At 32.3% G+C, this 14531-nt stretch overlaps 4 protein-coding genes and 1 pseudogene across 5 annotated transcripts; 2 read left to right on the top strand and 3 right to left on the bottom strand. All coding sequences in view use genetic code 12, as the record gives it.

The window, feature by feature from the left end:
• Positions 1–4121: 4121 nt before the first annotated feature.
• Positions 4122–4943, top strand: AQY1 (Aqy1p; the record flags this gene model as incomplete). The annotated part of the gene is made up of 1 exon (XM_710687.1): positions 4122–4943. One exon carries the CDS (start codon positions 4122–4124, stop codon positions 4941–4943), a length of 822 nt encoding a protein of 273 aa, XP_715780.1.
• An 819-nt stretch (positions 4944–5762) lies between these two features.
• On the bottom strand, positions 5763–8048 carry CAALFM_CR02910WA (serine/threonine protein kinase regulatory subunit; the record flags this gene model as incomplete). Its single annotated transcript, XM_710686.2, has 1 exon — positions 5763–8048. One exon carries the CDS (start codon positions 8046–8048, stop codon positions 5763–5765), a length of 2286 nt encoding a protein of 761 aa, XP_715779.2.
• A 2781-nt stretch (positions 8049–10829) lies between these two features.
• CAALFM_CR02900WA lies at positions 10830–11621 on the bottom strand (annotated as a pseudogene; the record flags this gene model as incomplete). The annotated part of the gene is made up of 1 exon: positions 10830–11621.
• A 460-nt stretch (positions 11622–12081) lies between these two features.
• Positions 12082–13869, top strand: CAALFM_CR02890CA (DNA-directed RNA polymerase III subunit; the record flags this gene model as incomplete). Its single annotated transcript, XM_710685.2, has 1 exon — positions 12082–13869. One exon carries the CDS (start codon positions 12082–12084, stop codon positions 13867–13869), a length of 1788 nt encoding a protein of 595 aa, XP_715778.2.
• A 214-nt stretch (positions 13870–14083) lies between these two features.
• On the bottom strand, positions 14084–14497 carry CAALFM_CR02880WA (uncharacterized protein; the record flags this gene model as incomplete). Its single annotated transcript, XM_710684.1, has 1 exon — positions 14084–14497. The coding sequence occupies one exon, from the start codon at positions 14495–14497 to the stop codon at positions 14084–14086; it is 414 nt and encodes a 137-aa protein (XP_715777.1).
• Between the last annotated feature and the right edge of the window lie 34 nt (positions 14498–14531).

Below are 14531 nucleotides of genomic sequence, written 5' to 3'. Positions count from 1 at the left end.
CCAAAACTATTTGGTTGATGTGTGTTGTAATTCGTTATTGAAGGTTTGAATTACATACATTTTGATTAAATTGTGTAAGGGGTATCTCAACATATGCTTGATATGGAGTAACACTTAGGAGATTCAGTTTTACATAAGTGCAATGAGCAATATAATTTCCAGTAACAAGGTATTCTTTAGTGAATTGAATGATCATAGCAATAGACATTTTCAAAATTTAAACATGTAAGTGTAATACTTAGATCAAAGGTCGTTAGTTGATTTGATTGTTCCCTTGTTGCAATCACCTGGTTGACAGATCACATTTTAACTGGAGAATTTCTCTAATTTCTTGAAATAATTCGGTGAAAGTTATGGTGAAAAATTATCTAAGCATTATTTTTTTAAAGAGAATTTGTTGCAAAAACCCTACAAAAAAGCACTATGCCTGGACACCTTCGCATGATCCCAGTCAAATCATTTTACTTTAATATATGAATCAATTCGTTAATGTCTAAAATCATTTCATGTCCTGAAATTAAATGTTAACAGTTAAGCGAACTTGAATTTCAAATCTAAATCAGATTGGCGTAATGGGGATATTTTGACAGACGTAACTTTATTTCTCTTTTTTTTTTCGGAAAGTCTATAAATAGATGAAATAAAAAGAGAATTGAATTGATCATTATTCTACTACTAATCAGGTGAAAATTTCAAGAAGTAAAAGTTTCATGCAAAGCCTTTTACGTGTTTGTGATGATCAAAGAATTCTTTACAGAATAGAATTGTGTCACGAAAGTACGATTTCTAGATTCCCCAAGCAGAGAAAGGGAAGACATGGCTTGGAGGTAATAACAGTTTCCATAATTTTTAATATTTGAAATTGAACAAAGAATATACTTTGTTGTGACTCTTGGGTAGAGCAAGTGGCATATTATTGGTAATTATTTGAGATGTTTTATTGCATTATCGTACCAGTTGTTGAGCTTACCATTGTTCTGACTGGTCATTCTAAGAAGCTTGAAATCTCATTTTACAAAAAAGTAGAGTTGCAGATCAAGGTTATCACAGCTTATTTTTCCTAGTTTCTAGCTTACACTTCTTCTTTCTCCACCTATATTTCTATGTTATCTATTGTAATGTAAGTAATTTAAATTAAGATCTAAAATATTGATAATAAAAGACAATAGGAAAAGTATATTTAGTTCCTATTGTTCGATGTATTGCTCTTATTCCACCACCTCCCCACCCCCACTTTGAAGATAAAGAAAATCCAACAAACTTTCTTATCCCCCCTTGTGTTATTCTTTGAAGAAGGATCATATATCAGGTGTCAATACATTCTCTGGAACATACAGACACCCCTTTACAGCATAGTCATGACAAAGCCTTGCCCTGCTTTTATATTTTAGAATGACTTTCGTTTACGCCAATGTAGAAATGTGTATTTTGTAAAAAAAAAGAAACTCTCTTGAATTAATTTCATCTAGACTGTACAGTTTGGTAAAAATTAGATTTTGCATATTTAGAGAACCAACGGAATTAGTGGATAAAAAAAGAATATTCATGAGATTTCGTACCTAACAGAAAGAGAAGAGCCGAAACTGAAATAAACACCAACACTAACACCACTTAGGAAGAATTAAAGGTGTTCCCGTATAGCACTCTTAACATTGTCACAAGACATTTCAATTTGGAAACTTAATTACTGGAAATAGATTTATTTGTAAGGTGCTGTTTGAAATTGTTGCAAAAACAAAAGCCACTATTGAGAAGTATTAATGAATCTGTCTTAAGTGTTTCAAGTAGAGTGGAATTGTTTGATTCTGGTATACTACAGTTCCTCAATACAATAGTTGCTACATATGACAGTTGCTAAGGATAACAGACTGAATTACAACAAGATATCGATATGCCATCAAATATAGCATTGTTTATCTCCTTTTGAAGATCAGCTAACTTACCTAGGAGCCTTAAAGCAACCTTAAATAGCTTATACTTACATTTATAGATCCCTCAACCATTATGTCAATGGACTCTAGATACCCATCGATCTAAATCTATTTAATAGTAACAATGTAGTGAGCTTACGGCTATTGTAACTTTACTACTTTTTTACACTAGTAGCAAATTAGTGTTAGCGGTATTTATAAACAGAATTATAATAATTTCGCAATCATATCAAAGAGAAGAAAGAATTCAATCCATATACTACATCAGTTGGTGAACAAGTAGAAACCTACGGAAAGGAAAAAAAGCGGATAAATGGATTGCCAAGTACACACAAAGCTCTGTCTTGGGCCACTTCTAAAAACTTGTACGAGCAGAAAAACGTAAAAATTACAAATAAAAAAAATTACACAATTAGCCATAATGCACGATAAATTAAATAACCACTTAAACAATCGACGAACTTGAAATTTTAGTTCAAAGAAGAACATGAATACAATGTACAAATCTTCTAATTTTGCGTTTCAATCATTCGTTTCTAAATTCATGGAGTGGAGTGGTATTATTATGTAGTATCCATTTTGTGATGTTTCAAGAAGCATTTGAAACTGGATGTTTCCTCGTTTCACACACATACACATACACACTTACTTACTTACTTGCTAAGCCATATTAAAGCTATTTATTCTGGAATTCTGGCTTTAATTCTTGCTGGTGCCTTTTTTTTGTTCTTCAAATTTCCCACACTTTTTTCATAGGGGGAAAAACAGAGGAAGTTCATTGTTTGCGTATTTACTTGCTTCTAGATTCAGTTGCTATAATCGTAGTAGAGTCAATCAATCAATGTGAATCTAAATTTTTTTAAGAACCAGCCTCACGGCATATATAATTGATGTACGGGTCAGAAGAGGAAGTATCAAAATCAAAGAAAAAATAGTGATTAAAATAGAACAAAACTAAAAAACTTACTGAAATTTCATCATGTAAAATTTAACACCGCAAGAAATCACAAACGTATACCAGAATTGAAATCACATTCAACTGGTGCTACAAACTGTCATCATTCACTAACCATAAGAATATATTGATTTGTAACCCGTAATCAGAGTTTTTTAGTTGTCAATGTTCGACCAAAACTTCAAATAGTAACCACACACTTTTTGATTGCTTGTCCAAGCTTTTTTGGTAACCACTTTTCTCCATTCGTATTATCTGTGTTGTATCACCAGCACACCATACCTACATATGAAACGTACACTTTTGCCCACACACACTTACACACATTACTTAATTTTTAAGATGGATAATGCAGAATACAATAATCAAACATTTTAATATGATGCAGAGTACAGCATTAATTATATAACACAAACTTAACCAGAAAGAAAAAAGAAGAAAAAAGATCAGTCTATTAACACAAAAGCAATAATAGAGAGAGAGAGAAAGAAGAAAAAAAAGAAAAAAAAATGTTTGATTGCTAAATTGAAGGTGGTTTTTTAAGGGAGGAGAGAAAACCCAATATTGAAGTATATACTTTGGTTGCAAGAAAGAGTAGAGAATCATGATAAAGGGGGGGGGTATACTTTCTAGAAATAAGAAAAGGGTTACCCTATCACTATTCTTCTCTTTGGTTAGTTACCAAAACCAAATTCTACTTCTTGGACAACTTCTTTTCCCTCTATCTTTCTTATTTCAATGGGGTTGTAACAAACTAAAATGCAAGTAATATTAAAAAAGAGGCAGCGGCAGCAGAAGTAGAAAGGACCGTTCTTCAGATGATGGATGAGGATGATGACTCTGATGTCCAGCAACTTATACTTCTAATAATAGTCTTTTCCTTCAAGATATTTTTTTGGATTTCTTTTTAAAATTTAGTGAGAAAAGTAGTCTTTCTAAATATTTTAATTTCATGTAAAGACTATTAATTAATTTCAATTATCCCATCTAAATTTCCTGCTTTTATTTCTAGCCCTCCCCCAATTTTGGGGATGAGAAGAAGAAGAAGAAGGAGAAGAGAAGAGCTTTTGCTGGGCAACACAATTGTAGCAAATTGAAAAATTCAAATATAAATATAACCCTTATCCCCCCCTACTCTTCAAATGTATTTATTTCTTCTATTGTTGCTTTAATTTTTCTTTTGTTTCATTTCCCAACAATACTTTTAATCCTACCAATTTCATATACATCACGCAATGGTTGCCGAAAGTTCTAGCATTGATAATACTCCTAACGACGTTGAGGCTCAAAGACCAGTCTATGAACCAAAATATGACGATTCTGTCAATGTGTCGCCATTGAAAAACCATATGATTGCCTTTTTAGGGGAATTTTTTGGTACATTTATCTTTTTATGGGTTGCATTTGTTATTGCTCAAATTGCTAACCAAGACCCAACCATCCCAGATAAAGGTTCTGATCCAATGCAATTGATTATGATTTCATTTGGTTTCGGTTTCGGGGTTATGATGGGTGTATTTATGTTTTTCAGAGTTTCTGGTGGTAATTTGAATCCTGCTGTTACTTTAACTTTAGTTTTGGCTCAAGCTGTCCCACCAATTAGAGGTCTTTTCATGATGGTTGCTCAAATGATTGCTGGTATGGCTGCTGCTGGTGCCGCTTCTGCTATGACTCCTGGTCCAATTGCTTTTACTAACGGTTTAGGTGGTGGTGCTTCTAAAGCCAGAGGGGTGTTTTTGGAAGCTTTTGGTACTTGTATCTTGTGTTTAACCGTTTTAATGATGGCCGTTGAAAAATCAAGAGCTACTTTTATGGCTCCATTCGTCATTGGTATTTCATTGTTTTTGGGACATTTAATTTGTGTTTACTACACTGGTGCTGGTTTGAACCCAGCTAGATCTTTTGGTCCATGTGTTGCTGCTAGATCCTTCCCAGTTTATCACTGGATCTATTGGGTTGGTCCAATTCTCGGTTCAGTTATAGCCTTTGCCATTTGGAAAATCTTCAAAATCTTGAAATACGAAACTTGTAACCCAGGTCAAGATTCTGATGCTTAAATGAGTTAAGAAGAGGGAGGTGATTTTCTACAACAATATTTAGATGTGTTTGTGAGTTAACGTGTTGCAAAAAATTAGTGGGTTATTTTTTCCCCCATTTTTTGCTTGAGTTTCTATTCTACAAAATAGTAATAATCTGTGAATTATACAGTATAGATTTATAATTCAATAATAATAATAATTAATTAATGATAAATGGTGATGATCCAAAAGAGTTGTAGAGCTTTTCTTTTTCATTTTAAGGTTGAAATTTGAGATTTAAAATCTGAAATTTGAAGTCTGGAACTCCTTGTATCAGTTGGGAATTATTCGTTTTGGGGCTGGTTGACAAAAAGGCAAGAACTAGAGAGTGTTGTATGTACGTTCTGTCAACTATGACTTGCATCAGGTGAAAACAGGAATGACGGCTTTCAAATTTGGGAGGAAACTTGCAGTAGGCAGAATCTAAATTCAAAATTGTTTTCATTCTACGGTAATAGTTGCCATTTCCAATTTCCAGGCATTGTGATACAGAATTACTTATTTCAATCACCGATTCCAGTACAATTAAAATAGGAAAGAATTAACATATATTTATAATTATATATACACGAAATATCAATAATACTAAAGATAGTTCCGATTAAGATGAAATACAAACAAAACAAAACAAAACAAAACAAAACAAGAATACCCCCAATTTAAGCAAAACTGAAAAAAAAAAGAAATAAAATGAAAAATGAAAAATGAAGAAACAGGGAACATTATTAGAAGATAAAAATGCAAAACACAACAACAACAGCTAACTTCTTCTTTCGGATTAAAGCTCTTTTTCTATTTTCAAAAATTCCTTGAATTCATATCACTCATAGTAAACAACAAATCTTCGTCATCTTCACTATCCTCTTCATCTTTTTTAATATGTTTCATTATACGTTTTGATTGATTTTGACTACTTTCTGTACTATTTCTGCCCTCGTGTAATTGATTACCTTCACGATCGCCTTCTTCTTCGTCATTATCATCCTCGTCATCGTCATCAAAAACATTCTGGTAACGAGGTGATCGATAGTCATATATGGAAGGCGAAGTAGCCATACCACTAACAATAGCTGTTGTGGCAGCACTTTTCGTACGATTACCTCCAGTACTGCTCACATCACTAGATGAGATAATTGTAGTTACATGAGGTATTCTTGAACTTATCAGTGATGGTGTACCAATTGAACTTGGTACTGCTGTAGTGGGTGAAATATTTGAACTTCTTCTTGCTGCGGAAAATTTAGTTTGTTGATGGTCTTCACTTCTAGGTCTTGCATCCTTCATCCGAGAATGGGAATAAGAATGTGCGTGAGAATGAATAGATGATGTTGTATTAGTGTGTGGTGATTGAGATTGTTGTTGATTCTGTTGTTGTTGTTGTTGTTGTTGATGTTGGTGATGATGCAGATCAAATGATCCCGCAGGTGAATTTAATGAACTTTTCCTACTAGAATGACGTGATTGCAAAATCAAACTAGCACTGACACTATCACTCAATTGTTGATACTGACTGCGCAATGATTGAAATTTATTTAACGCATCCCCATGATATGATGATTCATTGATACTCATATTGTGAACACTGCTGTTTCCACCACCACCGCCACCGCCTAATCTCAAATCTGATTTACTATCAATCATACGGACAAAGTCACTTATGTCATCATCAGCATCTATTCCACTCAAAGCCGCATCAACACTATTGGTTTGACCCATTAAATCGGATTGGGGAGTTTGTTGTCTGATACTGGTACTACTATACCGTCTGCTTGCGCGTGAACCAAATGACGATGCAAATCGAGGAGTGTTACTAGCACTATCAGGATTGACAAAAATGGAATCCTCATGACCCGTAGACGAACTAAAAGACCGTGGAACAGACGTACCAGAAATGGGATTTGCATTGATTATGGGAATATTATTTGCTGACGGAGTACTACTTCTGGCATTACGTAAAAATGCCGCTAATGATGCATTAGAAGTTGATTTGTTACTAGTGATCGATACTCTTCTTTCTAATGAAGACGACGGGACACTTGGTTGATTTTGAATTGGTGCTGTTCCTGGTTGTGAAATTGATGGTGATTGCACTGGTGGCGATGTACTCATCGATCCAACTTTAAATGGCTGTATACGGATGGGAGGCTGTGATTTCCTTGGTGAAGTTGATGTTTCTTTTAAGCTTGTACCCGAGGAAAGAGGAGAAACTGAGGATGACACTTTCTTTTTCGTTTCTTCTTCATCACGCTTATGGAAATGGGACAGTAGTAACTCTTCATTTTCATGTAGACAAAACTCGGAATCCATTCTATAAGCTACCGATATTTTTAATGTCCCGAGACTTGTATGTACTGGTTGAAAATATTTCTGTGTCATATGAGACTCATTAGTTCTGGTATTGATAATAGGTTTAGATAATCCAATTCTACCTTTGGAGCTAATTGGTTGATTACCATCTAATATTTTATTTCCCAAGGGCAATTTGTTCTGTAAATTCTTTTTCACTTTGAATGCTGGCATCAATCTTGTAAACCCATATATGCTTCTAAAGAGCACTATTGCCTGTTTATAGCTCAAAGGTAGTTCTTCAACCATCACGGTGGCGTCTGTAGTGTTTGGTTCAAATTCAATTAACCATCTCTCTAGAACGACTTCTTGCTTTTTGCCACGTGATTTTGCCACTGTCCAAGGATGTTTTTCATCATCCATCAAAACTAAAGTTTGATCGGCTGGCAAGCTTCTCAAATCAATATAGGTTTCTATAATCATTGGTGGAATAGTGGTTAAGTCAACTCCTTTCCACAACTTCAAATCATCTTTGCACAGATCTGGTATATTGGTCATGTAAAGGTTAAACCATTTATTTATTTTACTTGACTCTTCCTTAGTGGGATATAATGAAGGCGTTGAAGTTTCTGGATACGCTCTTGATTCTAGAATGATTTGTGCTGCCTTGGTGAAAAACTTCTGAATCACTTGAGTCAATTTGGCAACTTGCAATTTAGTCTGAGTATCGTCATGACTATTTGGTGGATTATGTGAATGATGCTTTTGTTGCTGCTGTTGTTTGAAATCTGACAACATAGTTAGAAGAATAGGTATCGTATTCTTATCAGATGGGAATTCCGAAACAAAGATAAAATAATCTAGCTGGACTATTGAATGGTATTTATACAATGTAGTAACTTATTCCAAAGATTTATTGATTGATTATTGATAGTAGTAGTAATATGTGAAAAAAAAAAAAGCAGGGAGGCTAAGAAATATGCAACAGGAACCAAATGTGGTAGGAAGCGGGAAAATGGAAGAAAGGAAAAGAGGAAAGAGAATGAAATTGTTTAACAATACTTGAAACGAGTATTTAAAACCACGGGGAGTTAGAAAAAGCAGATATTCTGTATGTAGGATCTATTAGTAATTCTTTTTCTAATGATTGATGGATGTTGACATAATAATGAATGAGGAGTACCAATAGTTGAATTGTGTGGTTGTCTGAGATTGTATAATATGCAAATTCAGAAAAGAAGGTTTGAAAGTAAGTAAGAAAGTAATTTTTTTTGGGGAGGCTGTAAACTGATCTTGTTGCGTTTAACCGAGAATTTTAAACTAACTTATCAGTTGTATACTCTCTTTATTTTGTTTTGAGTTTTTGAGTTTTGATAATGCAAAGTTGAAATTGAATGAGTAATTTAGTGAGTCAATAAATTTCCCCCCAAATTAAAACAAACAAATGTGAACTAAAGGTGGATTTATTACCCAATGTAAAATAGTTTTCCAATGACTAATTAAATGAATATTTGTTTAGCGATTCAAATAACTGTTGGTCTTTCTGATATATGACACGTCTTTTTGAGTTGGTTGGAGATAAAAGACGTGGTGGGGAAGGGAGAAAGTGGGATTTGATAGTGGTTGTAATTAAAAAAATGACTGTAAAAGTTGATTTGTGTCTGTAAAAGATCCAAATCAAAAATCAAGAATTAAAGACACCACAAGTAATATATATATCCTATATTTGTAGTTTGACAGATGATTGGAGTGTGGATTCAACTGTGAACTGAATTAAAAGGAATAAGATAATTGTTATGGCTCTGGAATTGGTGTTGTCAAATAGAATCTAAAAAAGAGAACAACAAAATGAACCACAGTTTAGATAGTATAGGTGTGTACGTAGAGGGGAGAAAGAAAAAATGAAGATAAGCGCAAAGTAAGGAAGAATGAAGAATCAAGTAAAGATTTAAATAGTTTTTTTTACATTTTTTTCTTACTTATAATCATTGTCTATATTTTATTACTATATATGTGAATCACAGTTACATATTGTTCCCATATTGATTCTACTATACAATTCCATTCATTTTCAAAATTGAATTTTAAATTATTCATTCTCTCCCTTTCCCGTTTTTTTTTAGAGAATTTTGAGTATTTTGGTAATTTTAGAGTTTTGAAGACGAAGGCAGTGGTGGTGAAGACAACCGTAGAAGTAAAATTAAAATTAAAAAGATCTAGACAGTTTTTAAAGAATCAAAATTGGTTGACAATCTTATCATATACATAAGGAATAACATGATTTAAACGAGAAAAGTGACAGTTGGTGAACTTTGAAGAAAATATAATTCACATTCAGTTGTCCCCTCAATAAAAGAGAGAGAGAGAGATAAAAGATAAAAGATAATAATTTGACAAGTTTAAGAAATCTCGTTGCTTTGCCTCACCTCTCGTCTCCTCATATCTCCTCCTCTTAGTTACAATGATCATCATAGTTTTACATTGTAAATATAATTAATGTCACACAAATGATGAACATAATAATGGTATAAGAATATTTATTGTATGATTCTACATCTATTGTGGCTTGATTTTAAAATGCTGCAATTGTGTTTGAGAGCTCCACCCCCACACACCTTTGATCCTTGCTCTTTTGCCCCCTACGGCTTTTTTAACTTATATTACAACAAAATTCATTTTAAAAGTGAACAACTGATAACTAACCACTCGACTTGTAGATTATAACAAAAAGAATGTTCAAGTCAAACCACAAGTGCCCCACTTGCTGGTCTAACTCGCAGTAATTGTTTTTTTTATTGTGACTTTACTTTGGGCTCTAACTGATTTTAAAGACGCACAAGGGAATAAATTCATAAATTGATAAAGGCGCATAAAACGCGTAGACAATTGACACGTTCTTGATTCATATTTTGTGTATTGGTTATAGTTATCACCGATAACGCTCTTATCTATAAATAACATTAAAGATATACTTGACGGTAGGATTAGTTTAAAATCTTGTTCAAAAAAAAGTTGCCACTGATAATTGAAAGGTTGCATTTTTGTTTTTGACTTTTGAAACATCAATGTGAATAACAATCTAGTGGTACCTCTTGTCTACTACTTCTTGCCTGCCTTCTATTTTTTTTTGCAATCGTTGAAAATAAAGTAATATTTTTAGGTTCTTATTTCGTTTTGCTATATCGGTTATTATGTCTTATCGTTGTATAGTCAATAAAAGATTTAACTGATTTCAAAAAACTCTCTTCTCCTTTTTTTAAAAAACAAAATACCCTTTGTTGGCATTACAACGGCCAGTAACTATTTGATTCCATCCACCAACTATACACTCCTTTATCGTGGATTTGCTAGAATATGGAAAATCCAAATAAGGCTCTAGAAGAACATTTACTTCCTCAACTCTCAACTGACTGTTTAATTAATAATAGTAGTTATCAAAATAGAGTGTAGTTATCTTTGATTTTTATTTGGTTAAGATGTAGTATCAATGTTGCATTGCATTGAAATAAATCAATTCAAAATTTATAATAATAAATTACTACGCTACAAACTAATTATGGGAAATCACTAACTCTTGGTCTAAAATAACCAATCCGGTGCATCAATAGTAGCATTCAACCATCCATTCATCATATAATCCATACCTTTATACACAACATTATTACCCCACCAATCAATATCCTTGGCATCATACATCTCAGTAAAGAAAATAATAATTGATGAAAAGGCAATACTAGCAACCCAGTTGAAAGATGTAACTATACTTTTTGCCAACAGACTTCATAATTTCTTACCATGTGACATAAACATGTACGACACATAAAGACCAGGGATATAGTASGACAAATTATATGGWGCATACTTCAAGAATCCACCAATAACAATAGAAGGTTCAAAATATTTAACATATTTTCTTGGTCCTCATTTCTTAATGGCAATACATAGGAATGTAATTAAAAGCCCAATCAAGAAGCACTATCTTTAAATTAAATATACTCCGTTGAAAAAGCGTCTGGGTCCAATAACGCCCCATAACACCGATGCTAAGAAGAATGTTCTACCACCAGGGCATGTGAACTTTTGAGTATCCCCCGGCTTGTAATAATCTTTGATGCCATTAATTTGGAATTTCAATATACCCAATTGAATAAATAAGGCAACAAATACTGACAATATTTGTACTCGATAAACTACTCTTGGTGGGAGTTTAGCATAATGACCTTGTTYTAAATCGTTCAGGAAATTTTGTGCTTGTGCATCAATGTTGTAACCTAAAGCCTTTATGAATGCTAAGGCTAACCCGTTTTCTCGGATAATATAACCAATAATCCATTTCACTAATAAGGTAAATCTTGTTCTGGCATAGTTATTAATGGAATCAAGAACACAACGTTAGTCCCTAAGGCAAAAAAATCTATGCTGTTAATAAGAAACTAGCACAGTGCTACCAAATAAAGAGGAAAATGTCATTCACTGGACAACCACATGGTAGCGTATATCAACTAATGCATTCTTTTTTTAATAAATCAGAATTTTTATACAGTCAAATATTATGGCACATTGAGTACTGATTATATTAATAAGAAACAAGTCTCATTGATATTAAATATATTCTTCAGAGTTATATGTCATGATTTGTTGATATAATTTATCAGGAATTCTTTAGAAGTTCCATCACGTGACCATCTCTTCTTACTTCGAGTGACAAAAAAAAAAGATTTCGAAACAAATTTTTTTTTTACTTTGCAAACGATGCTCTTTGGATTGAAAAAGACTTGAATCACATTCCCCAAAGTATTTCGATCCTATAAATAGTTGACATTTACTAAACATGGATGAAGTACAAATGGAAACGGCGAGAATACAATCTCCCAAATCATATTTATACACTACTTTAGCAACCACTCATCTTGGAGAAATTGCGTCATGTATAATATCAATATTAATATCTAATGGGAGATTAACTGCTAGAGAAATTAGTAATCGTACGAAAATCCCTACCAAAAATATCAAATCGGCTTTAGTATCATTAATTCAATTGAATTGTATATATTATTGGCAAGAAGAAAAAGATCGGAAATTTTATTATTCATTGAAAGAAACTGGATTATTATTATTTGTATATAGTGGAGATATTATTAATCATATTAAAAGACAATATGGAGAAGATGAAGCAGAAATCATTCAAAATATATTGATTCATGGACATGTTAAAATTGAAGATTATTTAACGCAATTTAATCATGATAAATCAATGAAAATTGATCAAGAAAATAAATTTTTGAAATTATTTAATGATAATTGGTTAATTAAATTACAAGATTATCATTTCCATTCATTAGATGATATATGGCATAAAATTTTTGAAGAATGTTTGAAAGATACACCAAGATCATCAGTTACTTCTGAAATTAAACGAGTTGCTGAAGCTCAAGCTAAAGCAAAAGTAAAATTAAATACATTATTAGAATCAGGTACCACCGGAGGAGGTGATATCTTTACTGAGGTGAATGGGATGAAAAAATTGAAACCAGATTTGGTGGTTACATTCAATTTATCACGATTTCAAAAACATTTACGAACTAATGCATTTGTCAATATGGTTAGATCAAAAATTGGTGTATTGACAGCTATTGTTTATGATGCCGCTTTAAGGTATATTGAAAATAAGAGTCCACCCATGGATTATCCATTATTGGATATTCCGGGACTAATTAATGATCCTAAAGATGTTAAAGAATATATTCTTTCTATTGAAAATAAATTGGTTAATGAGAAAAAAATCACCTTTTCAGCAAGAGACATTCAAAGACTTTTACCTAAAGATATAGATTTTAAAAATTCTGTCATTACTCCAACTTTTGCCAAACCGAAAAGACCACTTGAAAATGGATCATCGCCAACTTTGAAAAAAATCAAACTTGAAGATGGTATTGCTTCGTCTACTTCCACTTCCACTTCTACTTCCAGCTCAACGTCATCAAATGGTACTTCAATTGATTTAAACACTTTGGAACAACATTTGAAATTATTACTTAATGGTACGAATACGGCATTTGTCAATGAAATATCACCTGGTAATTATACTATTCCATTTTCACATTTAACCAACATTTTAAAACAAAATAATTTTGAAGCATTAGTTAAAGCCACATTAGGAGATTATGCATTTAGAATTTTACGATGTGTTAAATCAATGAAATTATGTGATGAAAAATCTATATGTAATGGAGCATTATTAAAAGAAAAAACCGTTAGAAGTGAACTTTATCATTTAATTAAAGCTAATATAATTGAAATTCAAGAAGTTCCTCGTAGTGCTGATAGAGCAGCTTCAAAAACTTTTTATTTATTTCGACATAAATCAAATAGTAATTTCAATTATTTGAAAAATTGTTTAATTTATGATATGGCAGAAATTTTAAATCGAATTCAAGATTTTAAATTGGAACATAAAATTTTATTAGAAAAATATAAATTGGTGGAAGGTCAAGAAGATCAATATTTACTTGATCGTGAATTAAAATTATTAAATGATTTACAACTTCGAGAAATTAAAAATTTGGTTAAATTTCAAAGAATTAAAAGTTTATACAGTCTTTATAGTTTAGTTGATTAATATTGATTTAGAAAGGTTTGTTTCTTCTTTCAATTAAAGATGGCCATGTAGTTGTTAGATTGTTGCAAAAAAATTCCAACAAAGAACCATTATCCCTTTTTCCAATCATACATCCATTCACAATATTACACTTTACGTATGTACAAATCAAATGGTATATTTCTAACTTCTAAATTAAATCTAAACACTTTTTCCTTCAACCTTTTTTCTTTTTCTATTCCTCATCATCAACTGTAACATCTTCACCTTCTTCTTCATCCAGTTTATCAAGACTTACAAAAGTTTGTGGGATTTCAACATCAGCTTCATATTTATCAATTGTTCCTTCAATTCGATGTAATTGTACTTGTGCACCTTTATCTTTAGGTACATGATCAATTTTATTAGATAAATCAATTATCCCAACCGGCCAAATTAATAATGCCACCAGTAAGGCCATTGACCAACCAAATAATTTTATACTTTCTCTAGAAAATGAATTTATTAATGATTGAAACAGGGGCCATGTTGGTTGACCTTTTGATCCATTACCAACAGAATCTGATATTAATCTCTTACTGAAAAATGGAGTGATACCGGTGGTTCGTTTTTTCAATATTGGCAAGGACAATGATTTTAATCTAAACATGGTGAGGGGGGTAGGGGTGGGAGTTGTTGTTATT

This window comes from Candida albicans, chromosome R, assembly GCF_000182965.3.
Source record: "Candida albicans SC5314 chromosome R, complete sequence".
NCBI lineage: Eukaryota > Fungi > Ascomycota > Pichiomycetes > Serinales > Debaryomycetaceae > Candida > Candida albicans.
The sequence above is the reverse complement of the archived record's forward strand: the minus strand, read 5'-3'. Positions and strand labels throughout refer to the sequence as shown.